This window comes from Papio anubis, chromosome 3, assembly GCF_008728515.1.
Source record: "Papio anubis isolate 15944 chromosome 3, Panubis1.0, whole genome shotgun sequence".
Lineage (NCBI taxonomy): Eukaryota > Metazoa > Chordata > Mammalia > Primates > Cercopithecidae > Papio > Papio anubis.
This window is the reverse complement of record NC_044978.1, coordinates 114,033,527-114,058,594: the sequence shown is the minus strand read 5'-3', so window position 1 is coordinate 114,058,594 and position 25,068 is coordinate 114,033,527. Positions and strand designations below refer to the sequence as shown.

Sequence of the window (25,068 nt, the reverse complement as noted above, 5' to 3'; positions counted from 1 at the left end):
GAACTTTTAAAAATTCTTCCAGCATCCACCACCACTCTATCTTTTCTCCCTCTATCTTTAATGTCTTTCTAGTTGATGTACTCAATTCCTGTAACCTTAAGTATCATCAATAGGCTATTGCCTTCACTGAAATCTAGATTCAAGTATCCAATAGCTATTTACAAATCTCCATTAGAATGTAAAATAGACATCTCCAAATTATCATGAACAAAGCAGAATCTTTTATTTCCAAACATACCCTGTTTCACTAGTTCTCCACTAATCTCTTTTCTCCTTTAGTAAACAGAGCCATGATACTACTAGTGACTGTATCTAGTGACTCCTATAGGTCATCTTTTCTCTCATCCCTGCAACAACCTGTTAGAAGAATTATTAGTTCTATCTCAACAATATACCCCAAATCTGATACCACTTTCTAATCTGACCTTTGTTGCTTTAGTCCCAACCACTGGTGTGTCACACCTGAACCATCCTAATATTTCTGTTTTTGGTCTCTTTACTTTCACTCTTATCACCCTATAATCATTTTTTACACAGTTATAAAAGTGTTTTTAACATATATCTGACATGATAATTATTCTACTTAAATTCTCAATGGATTCCTAGGCACTTACAATACATTCAAACTTTTTTACCACGGACCGTTTCTAAATAATTTGGTCTCTCTTTATCCATCTCACCTTAACTTCTACCCCTTTTACTCTCACTGTGTGCTGGTTTCAATGACCTTTCTGTTCCTAAATGTGCCAAATTCTTTCCTAAATCAGGAACTTCCACTTATATTCATGGTCCCTGGAATGTTCTTACCTCAATTCTCAGAAATGTTCCCTGTATTATTTGGGATTCACCTCAAATGTCTTCATTTCAGAGAGGCTTTCTTTGGCACTTTGTCTAAATACTTCATCACTTTATTATTTTACCTTTTATTTTCCTCATATTACAATATAAATTTTTTTTTTTACTTATACGTGTTCATTTACTATTTCCTGTCCTTTTACACTAGAAAATAATGGTCCCAGTCTCTAAACCTTTGCTTAGCACATATTAGACACATACTTGTTGAGCAAATGATTAACTCTCTGTACTACTTGTTTAAGTTGCAAATTCCTGCCTAACCCCACAACACAGAGTCAAGATTTTCAGAAAAGGAATGTTCCTAGAAATCTGAATAACAAATAAGAAACTGAATAATTTGTTATGCAGATCAATGTTTTGGAATTACTACTTTCCTCTGGATGAGGCCAGAACCTAGTCAAGAAGAATGTCTAAAATGGGCAGGCATATTATCTGTTTTCCCCTTGAATTCTAACTTCATAGAAGAGTTAGAACATGTAGATGAAGAATGGATTTTTTTGGGCTCTGTTTTCCTGTGAGTGTATTAGAACTGACCTTCCCCTGAGTGTTGGGGAGGCTGGTCTCTAGCTGGGCTCTCATTTAGAGTGACCACAGTTAGAATTCAGTGTGTCTCTCTGCTCTTATTTCATTCCCGTGCTAAAGTCTTGGATACTTGAGGGGAAAGTAGATGCTTCCTTAAGCAATTGTGGGGAGGATCCAATAGGTGGTCCATGCCTTGCTGTTTGCCTTGCTGTATTGCTGTTAGTGTCCTTCAGCTACCTTGGTTTGATGCCCATGGCTTTGGCCAGGGTTTCAACTCTGCCCGGGCATTATTGAATTGACATAGAATCCTAAATAAATACTGTCTCCTAGATATATTAGCTGTTTTCATAAGGAAATAACTCATGAGGTTATCTTTACTCTGTATCTGCATGAAAAATTGATAGAAATGTTATTTAGTGAACAAGAATATTATTAAGATGTTTATCTTTTGCTTCTCAGGTTAGAGGTTGTTCCTAAGATTAATAGAACTTTATATATTTATTAGAAATATGTTTTAAAGTATTTTACTCCCATCTTTTGCTCTTTTATCTTTGTCTAATGGAAATAAACATCATTAAAAATACCCATTTTCAATAAAATATAAAACAAAAAGAAAACAAAAGCGACAAACAAAAATATCAATTTGAGTGTAGAGCTTATCTAGTAAATGTCTATTGAGCATCGAATTTGTGCCTGTTTCCCCGTCAGTAACCTATTTATCCATTAAAGTTCAACTCAAAGTCACCTGTGGGACCTTTCCTAATTTGTGTAGGCAGAGCTAGTTTCTCCTCTGCTTTAAAACAAAAAGCTCTGTACTTTTTTGGAGCATTTATTACATTTCTTGAAATTTTGTATATGTTTATCTCCCCTATCTAACCTGTAAGATCATTAAAGAGAATCTTTTTTCTTAATCTCCAGTATTTAGCACAACAATATTTTCTCCAAATCTCCGGTATTTAGCACAACAATTGACAAAAAGTAAGTATAGTCATGTGCTGTATAACAATGTTTTGGTCAATGCCTAACTATCTATGATGGTGATCTCATAAGGTTATAATGGAGCTGAAAAACTCTTGTTGCTAGGAATGTCTTGATAATCCTGGCCCTGTTTAGGCATAGGCTAATATGTATGTTTGTGTCTTGGTTTTAAACAAAAAAGTTTAAAAGTAAAAAAAGTATTTAACAGTAGAAAAAACTTATAGAATAAAGATATAAAGAATAAAAATGTATTTGTATCTTTTGTTGTATCTTTATACTCTAAAGATATTTTTATACCTTAATTCATTATTGAAGAAAGAAAAATATGTTTTCATGAATTTAGTGTAGCCTAAGTTTGCAGTATTTATAAGGTTCACAGTAGTGTACATTTATGTCCTGGGCCTTCACATTTAATCACCACTCACTTATTGACTCACCCAGAGCAAATTCCAGGTCTCTAGGTTCCACTCATGGTAAGTACCCTATATAGTTGTACCATTTTTAAAATCTTTTATACCATATTTTACTGTATTTTTCTATGTGTAAATACACAAATATTCCCTGTTGTTTTATAATTACCTATAGTATTCAAGAATAATGCCCAAATTCACTGGGTGGGGGACATAGTTAATTAATTTTAATAGAAACAAATCTAGCAGTTAAAGTAGATGACAGAGTTGTTTTTTCTTCAGAAAGTTGTTATGACACAAAATGAGGCAGATGAAATAAAAGCTCTGAGAGTTAAGACGAGATGTCAAGGACTTTTAATGAAACAAAAAACTGGGATAGATTAGATTAGATAGTAGATTAGTGGCACAGTAGATTACTTGCAGAGCTGAGTCTTCCACATTTCAGAGCAACCATTTGTCTTTGGCCCCTCTTCAGGGCTCTGATTGCCTTTGTCTCTCTGCCCCTCTATCTTATTTTCCCATGACTGTCTCTCCCTGGTCATGCAGTTGCCTCCAATCTGTCAGCTGTGAAGTTAGGAAACAATGCCTATAAAATTAATTTACCAAATTGTATTGACGACTGTTTGGTTTTCTTGTTGTCTTTCCCATATTTCAGTTGGGATCACTGACTTTAATACCAAGAAATATTTAAATGTTTGAGGTACCTGTAATCCCTGAAAGTGATCAAGGGAGTCAGCCATTTCCCTAGTCAAGTGCCAAGTGGCTCATTAGGCTGACTTTGATTTGTAGCCAGTTATGGATGAATGATGGCAGAATTTCCATTGTTGATGCTAAGGGTCTCAGCTATGAACAATTTAAACTTAAGGTGAAGAAACACAATCTTTATTCAAAGAGAATTTTTCTAATTTCCTGATAATCAGCTTGTGGAGACAAAGGCAGTCATTGTGACCCACTGAAAGGCTTATTGTGCAAGTAGAATCTTGTTGGATGACTTTTGTCACATGCTGTAGGACAGTTTGTTATTATCACCATCTGCCACCTCTTCCTTCTTCAAGATATTGCTGAAGATTGAAAACAAATCAAGTACTTATCATGGAATTTGTGGAAATTAAGAAACCAAGACCTTTGCTTTCATGTTTATTAAAGAAGATCACTAAAGATATTGAATAGAGAATGCTGTGTGCTATTTCAATTACATTTGTTATTCTTTCATTAACAGGAATTTTGATTCTTCAAAGAAGTGGCTCACATTTAATTTTAGGTGACCTGAAATAAATAACAGACATAAGGTTATTAATTCCAATGGGTTATTTTTTTGGAAACATGTACATTTTCTGCATTTTAATGACAACTATGGGCTTAAAAATATATCTAGTTCAAGGACTGGGAAACCATCTGCTCAAGAACACTGAGTAGATGTAAAAAGAAAGCAAAGGTCTTTAGTGGTAAGTATTATCTGAAATATTTTGTTTCCTAGAACAGTCCTCTGGGTTCTAATTTAATCTTAGATAAGACTATTTTATATATATTAAATTTTAAATTATTGTAGTAGATTAGATCTATAGTCTATGGCATAGACTATATTTCCTCAATTTATCTAGTAATTGACACATCATCCACTTTGTTTTTGATGTGATGAAATGACAGGGGTCACTGTTATAGGTGAAGCATGAAGCCTTTAAAATTTTTTACTAGAATGTGACATTCAGAAGCTAAGTTTGGAATTTTAGTATTAGAAAAATTACATGGTTCTCTAAGGACTAAGCTGAAGTCTACTTTAAACTCTGGGCCCATAAATTCATCTACTATGATCTCCACCTTGGTTACTCTGATTCAGTCCAAAATGCAGTTATTGACAATAGTATAAAGAGTTACAACACTTTGTAAACAATATTTTAATAACATAGGGATTGTTTCTGTTACATCACAACAAAGGAGGGATTGAAAGTGCTGTGCTGATTAGATCATGGAAGGGCACATATGTGTATCTGAGTGGACACACGTGACGGTATCTACCAGAGAAAAACTTTAAAACAAATTGAAACTTAAAGGGGCCAACTGGGGACATAGTTAACATTTCTTTTTCCTTGAAATTATGGATTCCAATCTGCAAACTTAAACTATGATTGTAACTATGTGTACTTACCACATATTTCATCTTCAATTTTATTGTGACTTCTCATTCTTGTTTACTTTTCGCTGGAAGGGGAGTTGTAGGGACAGATTCAGGTATTGGAACAGGAAAATTACGTCCAAACCTTGGAAATCTTGGATATGGAATTGGTGGAAATGGGCGAAATGGATATGGGTAAGGGAACGCAAGAAACCCTGAAAAAAATTCATCGCTGTCACTGACCTGTTGAAAGAAAGAAGTTAAAGGGTTTATTTTACTTTTTACAAAGAAGAGAAGTTGAACAGCTTTGTTTTTTTAAATAATGGGCCTTTATTTTTAGGAAGAGGCTTTAGAAGCTCTAAAATCCTTTATCCTTTCTGTGTGTACTATGGACAGGGAGTTTATTAATTTGCATCATTTAAAAATTATTTAGAAAGGTATGTTCTTGTATCTTTCCACCTTGTATCTTGCCACAAAATAAAGGCAAATTTTTCTGGCAATTACTTCTTTACCTACAAGGCCAAGATGAATGTGGTGTTGTAGTACCATAAAATTTCTTCCTTTGCCTTCATACAAGTTCTTTACCCAAACCACATGTAGGAAACAACCTCTGTCTTTCAGTATCTCAGTTCCTTCTTCCTGCTTTCTCTCTCAATTATCTGTCTGTATCTCTATTAGTTTTTGTATTCTTAGCTCTCTGTAGTTTTGGGGATAAAATCATGCTTTCCAGATAATAGGATTTCCATAAATAAAAACAAATCTTTAAATAAGGCTTTCCTTCTTCGAATTTTATTTTCTTTTTATTAAACAATTTTAGTTAACTGTTTAGACTCAAATAATCCATGAGCGAATTTGCCACTGGGAGGATCATCAAAGCTGGCCCACATCTCTTAATGCTCAGGTTTCATTTTTTACTTTTTTTGAAATGAGTTTCATAGAGCTAAGGCCTCTGCCTTAGCTTATGGAGGCCTGAGTTATTAGGCTAGATAAATCTAGAAAAAAATATTGTAACCCAAATCGTCACAGAATGATTTGGATTTCAATCCAATTCTTACCATGATATGAGATATGGAGATAATTTCCTTTCTATGGGCAGAGCTCAAATCCCTGAAGTCTAAACCTCTGTTGAATGCTAATACCAAAATCTCTTTATGAATCTCTCCACAGTTTGGGAGGTTTAGGTAAATCAATATCTTTAACAACAGTTATGAATATTTCACACATAAAACTTACATGTAACAAAGAGAAAAGGTAACTTACACTTCTTTTTTCTCGTTCCTGGTCTTGAGAGACCTAATGGTCAAACAGTGAAGTTAATTAAACTCATGCTCATGAAAACACACAAATAAATATATACATATGCATGGGGGAAATAATTTGACAATCTATTACCTAATATTGTTTCATAATAACCATTTTTTAAAAATACCCAGAATTTGTCTAGAAAATGTAGAAATGATTTTCCTGAAAAGTCTTAATATGTATTCTCAAATGGCTCAGATTCACCACTATACCAAAGATATGTGGAACTGAATTATGCACTGAATGGTATATGGTTTATAATATTTTCTGGAGTGTAATGATAAAAGGGCATGTGTGTTAGGTATTCTTACAGAATACAGCATGTGAAGGAGAAAAAACCCTGAAGATTCATGAATCAAGACAAAATATACAGTCATGCATTGCCTAACAGCAGAGATAAGTTCTGAGAAATGGGTAGTTCAATGATTTCATCATGCAAACATCATAGAGTGTACTTACACAAAACTAGATGGTATAGCCTACTACATACCTAGGCTAGATAGTATAGTCTCTTGCTCCTAGCCTACAAAACTGTGTGGCTTATTACTATCCTGAATACTGTAGGCAGTTGTAACACAATGGTAAGTATTCATGTATCTAAAAATATCAAAGACATATCTAAACATAGAAAAGGCACAGTAAAAAATATAGTATAAAAGATGGAAAATGGTACACTTTATACCTATACACTTATATAGGTTACACGCCATAAATAAAGCTTTCAGGACTGGAAGTTGCTCTGTGTGAGTTAGTAAGTGAGTTATGGCATATGAAGGCCTAGGATATTACTGTTGACTCCTGTGGACTTTGTAAACACTGTACACTTATGCTACACTAACCTTATAAAAACGTATTTTTCTTCCTTTGATAATAAATTAACCTTAGCTTACTATAACTATTTTACTTTAACTCTTTTGTAATAACACTTAGCTTAAAACAAACACATTTTACAGCTGTACAAAAATACTTTCACTCTTTATATCCTTACTCTATATGCTTTTTCTTTTTTACTTTTAAACTATTTTGTTTAAAACTGAGACACAAACATATACATTTGCCTAGGCTTCCACAGGGTCAGGGTCATCAATATCACTGCTTTCCACCTCCCCATCTTGTCCTACTGGAAGGTCTTCAGGGGCAGTTAGACACGTGGAACATTCATCTCCTATGATAATAATGCTTTCTTATAAATACCTCCTGAAGGACGTGTCTGAGGCTGTTTTACAGTTAATGTTAAAAAAATAGTAGAAGGAGTAAACTCTAAATATTGATAAAAGCATAGTACAATAAATACACAAACCATAGTACAATAAATACACAATAATGTTTATTATTGTATTATGAACTGTGCATGATTTTTTGTGCTCTACTCTTATGTGACTGACAGAGGGTAGGTTTGTTTACATCAGCATCATCACAAACACGTGAACACATGACTAATGCATTGCCCTATGACATAATGATGGCTACGGTATCGTTAGGTGGTAGGAGTTTTTCAGCTTCATCATGATTTTTTTTTCTTTTTTATTTTTTTAAGAGAGGCAGGATTGCTATGTTGCCCAGGCTGCTTTTGAACTTATGGGCTCAAGTGATTCTTCTGCCTTGACCTCCCAAATTACAGGGAATACAGGCATAAGCCACTGTACTTCGTAGCTCTGTTATAATCTTATGGGACCATCCTTGTATATACGGTTCCTGGTTGATGGAAATATGTGGTACATGGTTATACATAAATATTTTGGAATGTAGAAATCGATACTTACTGGGAAACCAACAGCCACTGCCAGGATGGCTGTGATCAGAAGGAGAACTTTCTTCATCTGCAAAATGGAATAAATAAAATAAAAAATAAGAAGAACTTTCATTTTATTCATAAATATCCTAGAAGTCAACAAAAAGACTGAATTCAAAAGATCCAGTTAAAGTACGAATTATTCAACAAATAGCTCTTTGAGTTTGAGCAAGTCACTTACAATCATAGAGAATCAATCTATTTGTTAATAAAGAACTTTTTTAAGGTCAAATAAAAGGAGCTTTGTAATTTCATAACTATATTACACCGGTTGCTTTAAAAATAAGCATTCACATACTATTTAAGAATAATAATTCCTACATAACAAACCTACACATGTATCCCTGAACTTAAAATAACAAATAAAAGAATAATACTTCTATGTACTTGTAAAGTACATAGTTCCTGGAAGAAATAATACATTGGTTTATACAGAGAATGTTAGTTTTGGAAGTAAGAATGTTAGTTTGGAAGTAAGAAGTAAGTTTGAATTTAGTGATCTCAGAAAGTTCAACATTCCTTATACTAATGTCCATGAAAGTAATGTAGGTGACAGATTTATTTGCACTGGTTCCAGGCAACCCCAAAAAGTCCATGATGTGAAGAAGGATCTGTTTTCATGCCTGCTAATACAAAATCCATCCTGCAGTCCATGTATCAAAGAGTAATTTTGACTTTCAAGTTTTATTATTTAATAAATAATAAAGGACTTTTCCAAAGCATTTTATTGTATTTTAATTTTCACTGTAGATTCCTCATCATATCACACACTGTTAAAATGTATCAATTACAATATCATTAATATTATATTTGAGAAGACTGAGCTAAATTAAAGATTTATTCAATAATTTTATAATGGAGTACACAATGAAACATAGAACATTTGCATTTATAAATATTTGTCATTAATACAATAAATGTGCATATTACTGGATTTCAAATAATAATGGGGAATTTTCTGTATTGGATGGTATCATTAGGCATTAATCCTCTTCTTTGTCATGGTGTGAATGCCATATATGCTAGAGAACATGTAGGGGGTTCTGGGAAAGGCAATCAAGTTGAAAATGTGGATTGGCTATGGGACTTTTCTTGAAGTTTGCCTCATATTTGTTAATTTATTAGTTTATAAAGTTTTTCTTGATAACTGATTAAGTATGAGATGTTATTCTAGGTGTTGTGTATGTACAGGCACACCTCATTTTATTGCACTTTATACATATCTTGTTTTTTACAAATTGAGTGGCAATTTGTGGCAATCCGGCATCGAGCAAGTCTATCAGCACCATTTTCCCAACAGCACGTGCTCACTGCGTGTCTCTGTGTCATATTTTGGTAATCTTAGCAATATTTTGTAGTTTTCAGTATTATAATATATTTTAATATCTATAAGATATTATAAATATGTAATAAGATTTTATTATATCTTTTATGGTGGTCTGTGATGAGTGATCTTTGGTGGTGTTACTTTGATCCAATTATTTGGGGCTGTTATGGGAAAAATAAGTGGCAAACTTATTTGACAAATGTTGTGAATGTTTTGATTGCTTCACTCACTGGCCATGCCCCCAGTTATCTCTTCCTCTCCTCAGGCTTTTCTATTTCCTGAGATATGAGAATATTAAATTTGGGCCAGTTAATAACCCTACAATACCCTCTAAGTGTTCTAATGAAAGGAAGAGTCACATGTCTCCTACTTTACATCAAAAGGTAAAAACGATTTAGTGAAGAAGGAATGTCAAAAGCTAAGATAAGATGAAAGGGAGGATCTTGCAACAACTAGTTAGCCAAGTTGTGAATGCAAAGGAAAAGTTTAGAGGGACGTTAAAAGTGCTACTACAATGAACGCAGGAATGACAAGAAAGCGAGAATCTTGTTTCCAATAAGGAGAAAGTTTTAGTTGTCTGGATAGATCAAACCAGACAGCACATTTTCTTAAGCAGAAGCCTAATCTAGAACAAGGTCCCTATGCTCTTTAATTATACAAAGCCCTAGAGATGTGAAGAAACTGCAGAAGAAAAGTCAGAAGCCAGCAGAGATTGGCTATAACATAAAAGTGCAAGATAAAGCAGCAAGTGTTGATATAGAGGGTGCAGCGTTATCCAGAAAATCCAAGAACACTGATGAAGGTGTCTACAATAAGTAATAGATTTTTATTGTGGATGAAACAGTCTTATTTTGGAAAAAGATGCCATCTAGACATTCATAGCTAGAGAGAAGAAAACAATGCCTGGCTTCAAAGCTTCAAAGGACAGGCTGACTCTTTTTAAGGGATATAGCTGGTTTCCTAAATTGAAGCCAATGCTCATTTATCATTTCAAAAATCCTAGTGCAATTAAGAATTATACTAAATCTACTCTTCCTGTGCTCTATGGATGGAACAACAAAGCCTGGATGGCAGTACATCTGGCAGAACATGGTTTACTAAATGTTTTCAGCTCACTTCTTAGGAAAAAATATTTTTTTTCAAAATATTGCTGTTCATTGAAAATGCACCCGAGCCCCCAAGAACTCTGAAGCAGATGTTCAAAGAGATGAATGTCGTTTTCATGCCTGGTAACACAACATCCATTCTGCAGCCCATGGATCAAAGAATAAATTTGACTTTCAGGTTTCATTATTGAATAAATACATTTTGTTAGACTATAGCTGGCACAGATAATGATTTCTTCGATGGACCTGGGCAAAGTAAATTAAAAACCTTCTGTAAAATATTCACCACTCCAGATGCCTTAAGACCATTGTGATTCATAGGAGGAGGCCAAAATATCAACATTACAGGAGTTTGGGAGAAGTTGATTCCAACTCTTGTGGATGACTTTGAGGGATTCAAGACTTCAGTGAAGGAAGTAATGTGCAGATGTGGTGGAAATAGCAAGAGAACTAGAAGTGAAGCTTGAACATGTGACTTAATTGCTTCAATATAATAGTAAAACTTGAGTGAATGAAAAATTGCTTCTTATGGATGAGCAAAGGAAGTGGTTTCTTGAGATTGAATCTACTCCTGGTGGATGCTGTGAAATATTTTTCAAATGACAGTAAATGATTTAAAAACATAAACTTAATGGATAAAGCAGTGGCAGGGTTTTCAAGAGTTGAGTCCAATTTTGAAAGAAATATTGTGTGCAAAATGCTTCATGTGCTCCAAAATGCTACAGCATCACATGCTACTGAGAAATCTTTTGTGAAAGGAAGAGTCAATCCGTGTGTCAAACTTCGTTGTTGACTTATTTTAAGAAATTGCCACAGCCACCTTAGCCGTCAGGAATCATCACCCTGATCAGTCAGTAGCCATCAACATCAAGGCAAGACCCTCCAGCAGCAAAAAGATTATGACTCAGTGAAGACTGAGATAATTGTTAGTACCTTTGAGCAATAAAGTATGTTTTAATTAAGATTTTTATGTTGTTTTTCTAGACATACTGCTATTACACTTAACATATAATGCTATAGTGTAATCATAACTTTTATGTACATTGGGAATCCAAGAAATTCATTTGACCTGCCTAACTGTGATACTCATTCTATGGTGGTGGTTAAGAACTGAACCTGCAGTATCTCTGAAGTTTACCTGTAATATCAGTTTGGAAAGTCCCTGATTTATGGATCCTTTAAGCTCACTGTTACATTGTTATAGGTAAATACATTACAAAGTTTTCTAAAGATTATTTAATATTTTACATTGAGGAAAATGTCAATTTTTAATGTCATTATCATTTTGAAGTACCTTTGAGATAGTGGAGATTCTAGGGAAATTTTATCACCTTTTGATGTTTTCTATATATCTATGAGACAAAAGAACACAGTGTAAAAAATGTAGCAACGTTTTGATCTCTGCCTTTATTTTCTGATATTAATCAAAATTTGAATTCAAATTCAAAAAAGTACCAGATAATGTAATAATTTTGAGAAGACAAGAATGTAAAATTCCAGTCAAGTTCAGACTTCTACAGGCAGATTGTTAATGTAGGAAATCAAGAGTAAAAAATTATACAAGCACTCACATGCATACACTCACACATTCTCACAGACACGCACATACGTATACATATACACAGTCTACTTTCTATGTGCAAAGCATTGTGGTGGGTGCTTTCAGGGATACAATGAGAAAGCATAATTTCTTCCATATGAGACTTCCACATGGAAGACAGTTACAGATATTTCTATAATGCAATACAAAGTGTGATATATATAGCATATGTAGAAATTGCAAAATATTGGGAGTATTTAGAAGAAGAAAGAGACAGGTTGAGGAAATAGTTTTGGAGAGGATAGAATTCAAGCAGGGCCTTTACAATTTCTTTCAACGGGTTTCAAGAATTATTTAAAACTACATTAAGCAAAGAAGTAAATAAACCATAACACAGACTCTTCCAGATCATATCTTAGAGTCAGGACATAGCATAATTACCAGCTATCTCCTTTTATTTTTATACTTATCAAGGCATGATACCTATGGCAGTTTATTGCTGTGTGCTATAGAATAACTGATATCCCAGATAAATTAGATGCATCTTCCTAGAAAATTAATTTTATTCAAGAATTTATGGGAAAGACAAATGACTTTTATATTAAAATCAACATAAAATGTTATGGAATGGAATGTAAGTACTGCATATATTTTAAAGATAAAAGAGGAGGCCAAAGAAATTGGCTCTTGCTCAGACGTTAGAGAATCTCTGGCAGTGCATGTTCCCTTTCTTTGCTGACCTGATGGCCACAAAGTTAAAAATAAACCTGAGGCTCTGTTGTCTCACTCTGTCCGCATTCTCCCCAACCAGCGTTCCGCTCCTACAAAGATTCGTTTATGGTCACTCTAAAATAAATATTTACTACAACAAGATAGTGATTTAAAAAAAAAAGTTTTGCAAACAGAATACTAAAAGTGATTTTATAATTCCTAAGTACATATTCAAGCAACCATTACATGACAGTCTCAATAATCTAAATTTTTATGATTTAAAGAAAAATATATTGAGAGATGCTATATATCTATATTTACAAAATAGATATACAATGTTAGTTTACAATGATATTTAAGACCTTTCTTACCTCAAACGTTTCAGTCAGTACTTTGTCTCCGATGCTGTTAGAAAGGGCGAGTGTCTGGCCCTGGAATATTGCAGCTGTTTTATATACTCGAAGGTATAATGGAGTGGAGAAATCTGTGGCTTAAAGGCTTCTCCCATAGGATCAGTTATTACTCATCAACTATCACAATATGTTGAAATTGGGGAATAACCAATGTTTAGTTTCATAGAAACTACCAAATACCAAAATCTTTTGTGGTTTGTATCTCCAAATTTTGTGTCTTGTATATTTGAAGCTTATCACTTTACATGTTGTTGTTACATTGTCTACTCTCACAATTTTTTTCCTTCACTTCCCACAATTTAAAATACCTCCAAGCATATTACTGGTATTGATTATAATCTATTGCAAAGCATATTTGATAGTGCTGGAATCTTAAGAAAATAAAAAATCTAAAAATCGTTAAAGATGGGATTAAAATCTTTTGCATGATTCTGCGTTCAGCTTCTTCATTTTATTATCAGGATTAGAGCTTCATAGATGAGTGAATTGTATTTTTGGAGCACCACAGCATCTTGTTTACCTTATGGAACACTATTACTCTGTTTCTCAACTAAAAATTCACTTGCAACAGAAAGGGTATCATCATTAAGTGCTGGACTAGAAACTAGAGCCCACAAAACATTCAAGAATTACCTTAAATATGCATGCATATTGGATATGCCATTTTCAAGAGTCATAAAATTTGAGCTTTAACTCATTTGAGAGCTTTCAAGAATATTCTATTATTGAGTTCAAGTTCTACTTCAAAAGAGGTTATATAGTCCAGATTGTAGTAGTACTGCATCAAAGTCCCTTTTCTTCTTTTTATTTTTTCTAGAAATCAGTTCTCAAGGGAACTCAGAAAAATAATAACAGCTAAGTTTTTTGAGAACTTCAAGTGCTGAAGCACAAAGTTAAATGCTTTATATATATAATATAATTAAATCCCCCAAACCACTTTAAGAGGAAAGTACTATGATCAACACCATCCCATTCTGAGACTGAGAAGCGAGAATATTAGTAATCGGTTTGGGTATTATAACTAGTCTCTGTCAGATACTGAATTGAGCACCAGCCATTTGGTTCTTAAACCCACATTTATAACTAGTGCCTTATACTGTCACTGTAACAGAAGGTGAGAAAAATCAGCACAAAGTCAGAGAAACATTAAACTTCCTTTACCTCTAACTTAACGTTTAATCTTATCTCAATGCTTTAAAGAAAACTGCCTGAATCAGAAACTTAACATATCAAACCTGGTATGTTATTGTATATTGTTTTCTATTTTGACCAATTTGGGGCTCACAGTACATTTCCCCAGGGCTGGGGATGACAGATGTGTGTGTGTGTGTGTGTGTGTGTCTGTGTGTGTGTGTATATTATCCATTTCCTTGCCTAAAACCTATCTTTCAATGTATTTTACTTCAATTTCTTTTATCTGAAATTGCTCTAATGAAGGTTGGCAATTGCCACTGAATTGTGAAAACCATATATGATTTTCTGTCCTTGTGTTACTTCAATTCTTATGACATTTAACTGTGACTATTCCCATCTAGAAATCTATTTTTCTCTTCCTTGGATTCTTTAAGCCAATTTTTCATGTTCTTTTTCTTTTAGTAGCAGCCATAGGTCTTATTTACTGATTCTTTTTCTTTGGTTTATTATACTTGACAATTTGTTTTCTTACTCTTCACTTTCTCTTGTAATGTAATCTACTTCTGACTCCTTAAGCTCTGCCTTCAGCTAAAACTCTTCTCTAATTACCCACAGTCTTGTATCCAACTGAATAAGCATCAAACCCAACCTATTCAAAACCTAGCTTACTATTTTTCCCTCTTAATATGATCCTCACATTTATGTAATCTCTCAGCTGATGATCATCAATCACTCAGTTATCCAAGCAATCAATCTAAGACTCATCCTTTTTTTTTTCTTGTGCCTTCTCTTCCACATCAAATAGTCATTAACTTTTTCCTTCTCATAATGCTCTGGAATAAATCTCTTCCATCTTCTTTGTCTTTTCCTTCGTTTTGTTTCTCATTCTCTCCTAGAGTGTTATAGTAGCCTCTTATATAGAGTCCCTGTCACCAGTATTTTCCTCTTCAAGCTATCCTCCACAGCAATGGTACAATGATCCTTAAAGTGGCTTTCAAAGTTTTAAAAATAAAAGCCACAGTAAAAAATGCATTATATGTCATAACTCAGTCTGCACAAACACACATATACACACAACTAGGACAAGGATTTAACAAAATAATTTTTACCTTGTTTACATGAGGAACATACTGAAATTTTCAATTTTTTCAGGTATGTTCTAATCTAGTTTCTTACATGTCTTTCATTCTATTCTAATTTATATCTCTTAAATTCTAGTAGTGACCCACAAAATTCATTTCTCAATGGAAAGAGAAGGATTTAAATAGTGGCAGAATAATAACAATCTAGAAAAAGAAATAAACTGCGCATTGTATTATTCTTACTCACTTGAAGGTTTAAATTTTTAAAAATACAATATTGGGGAAAATTATTTTACTGAAACATTCTCTTCCTCATTGGCTTCTAAGCTCCATTAGGGCAAGGATGATGCATTTTAAATTCTTAGGTGTTGGATACCTAGCATAATGATTGCCCCATAATAGGTAATTAATAAATATTTGTTGTGCAAAAATATGCATTTGACTAGTTCCTAATATACTTGGAAAAACAAGAGGGAATTGTGTTTTGAAAGGAATAAGATCAGAGGACTCCATTCTAGAAAAAGAAAGGCTAATTTGTATGAACAATTGAAAGTTGTTATAATGGAGTTCACCGGACAACTACCCAATACTTTCTGTTGCTATTGTTTGTAATATAATTTTGTCCCAATGGATAAAAATATGACGTAATACGAAAATATCCCAGGATTTTGTATGAAAAGAATTCTTTTTTCAGTTACATTAAAAAAAAAGAGTTTTCAGAAATTAAGGTCGATCCTTATCCACGTGCAAACATGTAGGCAATCCATGAGACTCAGTTTTCATACCTTTGGTGTATAACTAAAGGTATTTTAAATATTTAATTTAATATGTTGACTTCATAATATTAAATGTTGTGTCATGCACATTGCAGATAGTAAATAATTGTCAGCTGTATTGCAGGAATATTCCTCTCTTAGTCATGTTTTTACCTTCAAAGAAAATAAAAATTGCTAGTTTTTCAGGACAATCTCCCTTTACAGATTATTTTAACAGTGAATTTGAGTAACTGAGGAAGAGAATAAACAGTTTTCATTGAACATTCCCTAGTTATTAGTTACACTTGAAATGACCTTTGTGGTTCATTTTCAAGGTGAAGCTGTCAGCTCTGGATTTGTGGAAGGTTTGTATTATTTTCCTCAGAAAAGTACTTTGATAGAAAAACCCAACAGAAAGAAGCTATACATTTCTTATGTTGGTTCATCTTTCCTGTATAGAACTGGATTCCAGTGAGCATTTTTTCCTTTCTTGATCTTTGTCTCCTATCTGTGTTGGCTCACAGATAGTTCTGATCAAGCCAGGAGGTTGTTGCCTAAATCTGTGACTATCCTGTTGCTAAAACTCTAGCCACTATGAGGCAGTAGGAATAATGAAGTCAAGGATGGATAGCTCCAAGCTAAATGAGTTAGGAAGAACTATAGATTTCTCAGATAAGACTGTGTTTAGATATTTAAATCTTCCTCTTTATTAGTTGTAAGTGGACAAATCAGGCTTTCTGAGTCTCAATTTTCATCTCTAAAGGGAATTGTCTCTGGAATTGAGAATACAATGAAATGAAAGGTATAAAAGCACTAATCATGTTTCTGACATCATTAATGATGGTTTCTGCAGCATCAGAGGCATTGGCTCAGGATATCCTTTCAGTGTAGCTTTCAGTAGACCAGACTTCTTGCTGCCACCCATTTTCAGGGGTCCTCAGATACTTAGGTTCGCTGGCTAATCTGAAGGTATATGAAAGCCACTTAAGTAGTAACTGGAATAAGATAGGGGCTTATTATGTTAATTAAATCTGAATGTAAGTAGGCGAATTCCGAAACCAAGCAGTGTCAGGTAGGGGTAATTATTCTTTCTGGTTGGCAATCTGGTTATGTGACCTCACACAAGCTTGGTATTGTCTAACTAACTGTAATCCTGGCTGAATTTATGCAGTACAAGCTGCTGTTGTTTTCTTGTGTGAATCTTAATTCAATGCAAAAATATAGAAAAGACTAACAATGTAAAAGTTACAGCTACAAAAATCCCCTCTGCAAATTCTTCAGCACATGATTGTCCTTAAAAGGCAAGGGCAATCGAAGGAACAGCAACCAGGATGTTTTACTGGAAAGAAAAGTTGTGAGTGGCTTCATAGGAAAGAGATTGGACATGTTATATGAAAAAGTCATATGTTTATTTGGGGGGATTCAGATGGAAGAAGTTAAAAACTAATTTATCGAGGTGTTAAATTACTCTATAAGAAACACTTTTTAAAGAATGAAAACATCCATCTATGCAGATATTCAAGGAGTGGATAGATGACCAGAGGCTAAATTACAGCAGAGGGGATTTTTGTGTAGTCATTGGAATTTATTAAATGAACTCTCTGTAATTTCCCTTTCAACCATAATATTCTCTGACTGGGTGTTACAGGGATGAGAATTATCTACTGGAAGAGGTTAAGCAACTTACTAAATACAAAGGCACCATTATCATTAAAGGATTAGACATTAGTACTAGGGAAATGCCCACTATGGGAAGGCTTAGCAGTGGACTAACTCACTATTATATCAGTAAGAGAGCAGAAATATTTTATTTCATGTCTTTTGGCCTATAGATTTTGCAAAAATTCAAAACATGCATATCTTTTAGGCAATCATCTTTCTCTGCTGTGAATTGGAAACCATGATAAATGATCTGACCTTTACCAGGCTCGCATATATGTCAATACTAAGGAGCAATTTTTAATTTTAAAAAGCCTGTGAGAGACTTTCTAAGAGAATAAATACAAATTAATCCATGAATTCTCATTAAAGCCTCTCCTAACATTATGCGTTCAACTAAAAGTCAACTTAGCATCTGTGGATTCCTACAAAATAATTAGAACCCTGTGTGTCAATGTTGTAGAATCTGAAGAGGTGTCAATTCCTGAATCTCTAGGGCACACTTGGCCCCAGCTGTAAAAAGGGAAGTAGTTGCAGAGTTCTCATGCCCAGATTTCTTACTAACCACTGCCAGAGCCACTACCAGACAGCCCTATGTCCACCGTACTGCCCACTGAAATGGGCTCGGCTTACGTTGGCACCAACTATGTGCTTCATAAATATTGAGTGAAGAATTTAAGCTCCTCAGTACCTGTCTTGGACATTTCTTAGTGCTTTTTTTTTTTTCATTTATATCATAGCTTGAAGCCTGAAGAGCAACAGTTGAGAAGCCCTGCTTATTAACTGTCCCCCACACTCATAACATATGATTTTACCAATATTATTTGAATGTATATCGTTTTATTTATAATTTTATATACCTCATATGGCTTAAGTGGTAGAAAGGTCTATATTTTGCATATATTACAAATTGCCTATGTAACCTTTTCCTACACTTCTCTTTGCAAAATATATAATATCTCCATTTAAAACTAATATTGCTTTAAATATAAATCCACCAAAAATTAAAGACCCCTTTCTATACACTATCATATATATTTTCTATAATGTTTGACTAGACTATAAGTATTTTGATATAAACCATGGTTTACTGTACTGGTGCCATGTCTGTATTACACAGAGCTCTGTCGACAGTCTTCCTGTGACTCCGCTGAGCAGATATTTTTCCCAGTTACAAGCTTCTTTTGCAGAGTGTAAGAGAGAGGCCTGAGGAGTCATGCATATGGATCTGAATCATGCCCATCTAGATTTAACTTGGACAAATCTCTTAACCTTTTACAATCATTTAGTTTATTTATTTATTTTTTTTTTGAGAAGGATTCTCACTCTGTTGCCCAGGCTGGAGTGTCGTGGCATGATCTCAGCTCACTGCAACCTTTGCCTCCTGGTATTAAGCAATTCTCTGTCTCAGCTTCCAGAGTAGCTGGGATTACAGGCGTCTGCCACCATGCCCAGCTAATTTTTGTGTTTTTAGCAGAGATGGAGTTTCACCATCTTGGCCAGGCTGGTCTTGAACTCTTGACCTCATGGTCCACCCACCTCGACCTCCCAAAGTGCTAGAATTACAGATGTGAGCCACCATGCCCAGGGAAACATTTAGTTTTTTCCATATTAAAATGACAATAACATGTTTTCCTATTTGCCACACAGCAGCAACAATTTAAAAAAAAATGATGCTTTCTATATGGCAGTGTGTTGACGTCAAAAGTACAAACTTCAACTGCTAGTCTCCTTTGGGTATATATCTGATCTCACCACATTAATTGTCCAAACTTTTAAGTTTTTGTCCCATTGTTTTTATCTTTGAATTATCTAAGTATAAGAAGTCTTTTTTTTGCATTTAACAAAGATTCTAATCACACTAAATCCTAAGGAATTCATATAATTAGATAATGACCTGCTAGGTGTACATTATTTAAGGTAACATTGTCAAAATGCTTATGAAACCGACAAGCACTTTTTTATATACACAGCCCTCCCCCACACACAAACAAGTGTATATGTACATGCACACACATTCACCATAGATGTACATAGGATAAATTATAAAATTACCCCATTTTACAGGTGAAGAAAATGTGCTTAGGAAGTTAGGTATTTAAGATTACAAATCTGTAAACTGTGTAACTGGAATTCAGAATTAATCAGTTCCTAACCACAAAACATAGAACATGAAATGAGTTAGGGGACAGTCCACTTAGTAAATCACAGAGGGATGGCAAAAATTTTAAATAATTTCATTAGCTATTATTTTAAAAACAATTTTTATAATGAAAGAGAGGTTTCATTCAAATATATTTAAACAAAAGACTAGTTGACAACGTAGTTTTTTAGTTTTATATGCTTTAAATAATAACTATATATTTTAAAAGGTGGTACTTTTTGATTGATACAAGTGAAGTTTTGAAACCAACCATTTTTTTATTTTTTTATTTTTATTTTTTAGATGAAGTCTCACTCTGTCACTGGGCTGGAGTGCAGTGGTGCGATCTTGGCTCACTGCAGCCTCCGCCTCCTGGGTTAAAGCGATTCTCCTGCCTCAGCCTCCCAAATAACTGGGACTGGAAGTGTCCACTGCCACGCTCCCCAGCTAATTTTTGTATTTTTAGTAGATACCAGTTTTCACCGTGTTGGGCAGGATGGTTTCAATCTCTTGACCACATGATCTGCTCGGCTCGGCTTCCCAACACAATTCTTAATAAAATTTGATATGATATAGAAATTGTTTTGGTAGACTTTTCCTGTCTTACGATTTGTAAGACTTATAAATTAGTTCGTGACTGGCCAGCTGTTGACCTTTGCCATTTAAGTTTCGAAATTATGGATAGAATCAGGTTGTTTCCAAAGTAGTTTATATTTGTTAATTCATTAAACATTTATCGTGTTTTAATTATATGCCAGGCACTAGGCATAGCACTGTAATACAGTATTCAGGGAAGACATCGTCCATACCTTCCTAGAGCCATAAGAGGCTATAAAGCTTCTTAGACAAATTGAACAAAAATAACAATAGAATTTCTATGTGAAATGACTGAGGAAGTTCAGTACTATAGAAATACACAAAAGTAAAGATGTGAAAGTCAATAAGGCATCAGCCAAATTAAGAGGATCAAGAGCAATGCTCCAGACAGAGGGAACAGAGTGTGAAATTTTGGAGATCACAGGTACAAGGCATATTCCACGGAGCATAAAGGAATTTACTTTGGCTAGAGTGTAATAATCAACGAAGGTAAATGGCAGACCATTTATCACCAGGACCAAGTGATTATGGACCTTTTAAGCCAAATAAAACAATTTGAAATTTAAACAGAGACCAATTGGAAGATATTGAATGGTTTTAATGAAGGGAGGAACATGGTTAGGCTTCCGTTTCTGAATGGATCATTCTATGTTAGAAGACTGAACATGAAAGCATTGTATATCTTGATCCTCCCAAGCAAGGAGGGTGACCTTTAGGAGAGTTGTGACAATGAAGATAAAGAGAAAGAGATTGAAGAGATACTCATGAGAGAAAACCTTCAGAATATAGACTTGCATCCTTTGGTAATGACGAAGCTTATATTGACCTAAAACTTTCTGTTACTCATAATGATAAACTCTGGACAAAATATGAAAAACAACACTTTGAAGGCATTGAACAGTGACGGAATACAGGCAGAAACTCAAGGAAATTGATTTTTGAGAGAAATGTCAGATAAACATTTATTTGTGTTTCCCTTTGTAGGCATTTCCCAACTTCAGAGTGTGAGGGCAGAAACTTCAAGAAGGAAGTCACAGTCTTTTTAGCCTGAGGCATCAAAAGAGAGAGTTTGGGAATGGCTGAGGGAGAAAGTCCCATAAAGGTGAGAACTTCTGAATTAGGAGCCTTGAAATCTGTGTATGTATTTCTTCCAAATCCTTGGCTGACCCATAAATTATGCACATGCAAGACAAGATATTAAGGATCCCAGGGGAAACCAATAGCTGGAAAACTAAAAAAAAAAAAAACTGAGCAATCATTTCAGCAGTTCCTTGTGCAGTGGAGATGAGCAAGCAGTTAGAATCCTACCTAACTGGAGGAAACTGGTAAGCATTCCTGGCTTTTTATTGAACCTGATAAGCATCCTTGGCTTTTTATTGAATCTGATAAACATCCCTGGCTTTTTACCAGAAAAGCAACCTTGTAACTGCAAACACCATGTTGATAGAATTGAGTTTTGCCCTAGCACTAAGGGTAAAAGTTAAATAAGAATATGAGTAAGTAAAATAAACTGCAGGCCATTTTCTTAAGTGAAGCAACTCAGAAACAGAAAATGAAATACCACATGTCCTCACCTATTAGTAGAAGCTAAATAATGTGTACACATGGGCATAGAGTACGGAATAAGAATTCATGGATTGTTTTGTGTTTATTCTCTTAGAAAGTCTCTCAAATCCTTTTTAAAAATTAAAATTGCTCCTTAGTATTGACATATATGCGAGCCTGGTAAAGGTCAGATCATTTATCATGGTTTCCAATTCACAGCAGAGAAAGATGATTGCCTAAAAGATACGCATGTTTTGAATTTTTGCAAAATCTATAGGCCAAAAGACATGAAATAAAATATTTCTGCTCTCTTATTGTAATAATGAGTTAGTCCACTGCTAAGACTTCCCATAGTGGGCATTTCCCTAGTACTAATGTCTAATCCTTTAATGATAATGGTGCCTTTGTATTTAGTAAGTTGCTTAACCTCTTCCAGTAGATAATTCTGATCCCTGTAACACCCAGTCAGAGAATATTATGGTTGAAAGGGAAATTACAGAGAGTTCATTTAATAAATTCCAATGACTACACAAAAATCCCCTCTGCTGTAATTAGCTCTGGTCAACTATCCACTCCTTGAATATCTGCATAGATGGATGTTTTCATTCTTTAAAAAGTGTTTCTTATAGAGTAATTTAACACCTCAATAAATTAGTTTTTAACTTCTTCCATCTGAATCCCCCCAAATAAACATATGACTTTTTCATATAACATGTCCAATCTCTTTCCTATGAAGCCACTCACAACTTTTCTTTCCAGTAAAACATCCTGGTTGCTGTTCCTTCAATTGCCCTTGCCTTTTAAGGACAATCATGTGCTGAAGAATCTGCAGAGGGGATTTTTGTAGCTGTAACTTTTACATTGTTAGTCTTTTCTATATTTTGCATTCTTGCCAGTTGAATTAAGATTCACACAAGAAGGCAACCCCAGGTTGCACTGCATAAGTTCAGCCAGGATTACAGGATTACAGCTTGTTAGACAATACTGGGAGTTTGTGTGGAGGTCACATAACCAGATTGCCAACCAGAAAATAATTACCCCTACCTGACACTGCTTGGTTTCAGAATTCGCCTACTTACATTCAGATTTAATTAACATATTAATCCCCTATCTTATTCCAGTTACTACTTAAGTGGCTGTCATACACCTTCAGATTAGCCAGTGAACCTAAGTATCTGAGGACCCCTGAAAATGGGTGGCAGCAAGAAGTCTGATCTACTGAAAGCTACACTGAAAGGATATCCTGAGCCAATGCCTCTGATGCTGCCAAAACCACCATTAATGATGGCAGACACATGATTAGTGCCTTTATATCTTTCATTTCATTGTATTCTCAATTCCAGCGACAATTCCCTTTAGAGATGAGAATTGAGACTCAGAAAGCCTGATTTGTCCACTTACAACTAATAAAGAGGAAGATTTAAATATCTAAACACAGTCTTATCTGTGAAATCTATAGTTCTTCCTAACTCATTTAGCTTGGAGCTATCCATCCTTGACTTCATTATTCCTACTGCCTCGTGGTGGCTAGAATTTTAGTAACAGGATAGTCACAGATTTAGGCAACAACCTCCTGGTTCGACCAAAACTACCTATGAGCTGACACAAATGAGAGCCAAAGATCAAGAAAACAAAAAGTGCTCACTAGAATCCAGTTCTGTGCAGGAAAGACGAATCAACATAAGAAATATATAGCTTCTTTTTGTTGGGTTTTTCTATCAAAGTACTTTCCTGAAGAAAATAATACAAACCTTCCACAAATCCAGAGTTGACAGCTTCACCTTGAAATGAACTACAAAGGTCATTTCAGATGTATCTAATAACTTGAGAATGTTCAATGAAAACTGTTTATTCTCTTCCTCAGTTACTCAAATTCACTGTTAAAATAATCTGTAAAGGGAGATTGTCCTGAAAAACTAGCAATTTTTATTTTCTTTGAAGATAAAAACATGGCTAAGAGAGAAATATTCCTTCAATACAGCTGACAATTATTTACTATCTGCAATGTGCACGACACAACATTTAATAGTATGAAGTCAACATATTAAACTGAATATTTAAAATACATTTAGTTATACACCAAAGGTATGAAAACTGAGTCTCATGGATTGCCTACATGTTTGCACATGGATAAGGATTGGCCTTAACTGCTGAAAATTGTATTTTTTTTTATGTAACTGAAAAAGAATGCTTTTCATACAAAATTCTGGCATAAATATTTCATATTAAGTCATATTTTTATCCACTGGTGCAAAATTATATTATAAACAATAGCAACAGAAGGTATTGGGCAGTTGTCCAGTGAACTTCATTGTAACAACTTTCAATTGTTCATACAAATTAGCCTTTCTTTTTCTAGATTAGAGTCCTCTGATCTTATTCCTTTCAAAACACAATTCCTTCTTGTTCTCCCAAATATATTAGGAACTAGTCAAATGCTTATTCTTTGAAAAACAAGTATTTATTGATTACCTATTATAGGGCAATCATTATGGTAGTGTCCAACACCTAAGAATTTAAAATGCATCATCCTTGCTCTAATGGAGCTTAGGAGCCAATGAGGAAGAAAATGTTTCAGAAAAATAATTTTCGCCAATATTTTATTTTAAAATATTTTAAACCTTCAAATGAGTAAGAGTAATGCACTGAGCAGTTCATTTCATTTTCTAGATTGTTAGTATTCTGCCACTATTTAAATCTTTCTCTTTTCATTGAGAAATGAATTTTGTGGGTCACTACTTGAATTTAAGAGATATAAATTAGAATAGAATGAAAGACATGTAAAAAACTAGTTAAAATATAACATCCATGAAAGAAAATAGAAAATTTCAGTATGTTCCTCATGTAAACAAGTTAAAAATCATTTTATTAAACTCTTGTTTCAGTTGTGTGTGTGTGTGTGTGTGTGCGCGCAGACTGATTTATGGTATATAATGTATTTTTTTTTTTTTTACTGTGGGTTTTTTTTTTTTTAAACTTTGAAAGCTACTTTAAAGAACATTATAGGGTGACTGAGGGAGATATCTTGAAGAGGAAAAATACTGGGAATAGGGACTCTAAGTAAGAGGCTGCTGTAACACTCTA

General features: G+C 34.2%; 1 protein-coding gene across 2 annotated transcripts; it reads right to left on the bottom strand.

Moving 5' to 3' along the window:
• Window positions 1-3,630: 3,630 nt before the first annotated feature.
• Window positions 3,631-13,142, bottom strand: FDCSP (follicular dendritic cell secreted protein). 2 transcript variants are annotated; one of them, XM_009206994.4, is made up of 6 exons: window positions 13,028-13,142; window positions 11,700-11,757; window positions 7,944-8,000; window positions 6,139-6,171; window positions 4,912-5,121; window positions 3,631-4,031 (listed from the first exon to the last, which is right to left on the bottom strand). In XM_009206994.4, exons 3-5 carry the CDS (start codon window positions 7,998-8,000, stop codon window positions 4,945-4,947), a joined length of 267 nt encoding a protein of 88 aa, XP_009205258.1. In that variant the 5' UTR covers window positions 11,700-11,757; window positions 13,028-13,142; the 3' UTR covers window positions 3,631-4,031; window positions 4,912-4,944. The 2 variants fall into 2 exon arrangements, with proteins under 2 accessions (XP_009205258.1, XP_003898857.1); XM_003898808.5 differs by lacking the exon at window positions 11,700-11,757 and having other exon boundaries at window positions 13,028-13,136.
• Window positions 13,143-25,068: the final 11,926 nt, after the last annotated feature.

Bases quoted from the DNA above. Each gene is read 5' to 3' on its own strand.
- FDCSP (XM_009206994.4), bottom strand. From the start codon at position 8,000: ATGAAGAAAGTTCTCCTTCTGATCACAGCCATCCTGGCAGTGGCTGTT. The intron at 6,172-7,943 runs GTAAGTATCGAT...TTTGACCATTAG, and splicing joins CAGTGGCTGTTGGTTTCCCA to GTCTCTCAAGACCAGGAACG. The intron at 5,122-6,138 runs GTAAGTTACCTT...TTCTTTCAACAG, and splicing joins AGGAACGAGAAAAAAGAAGT to GTCAGTGACAGCGATGAATT.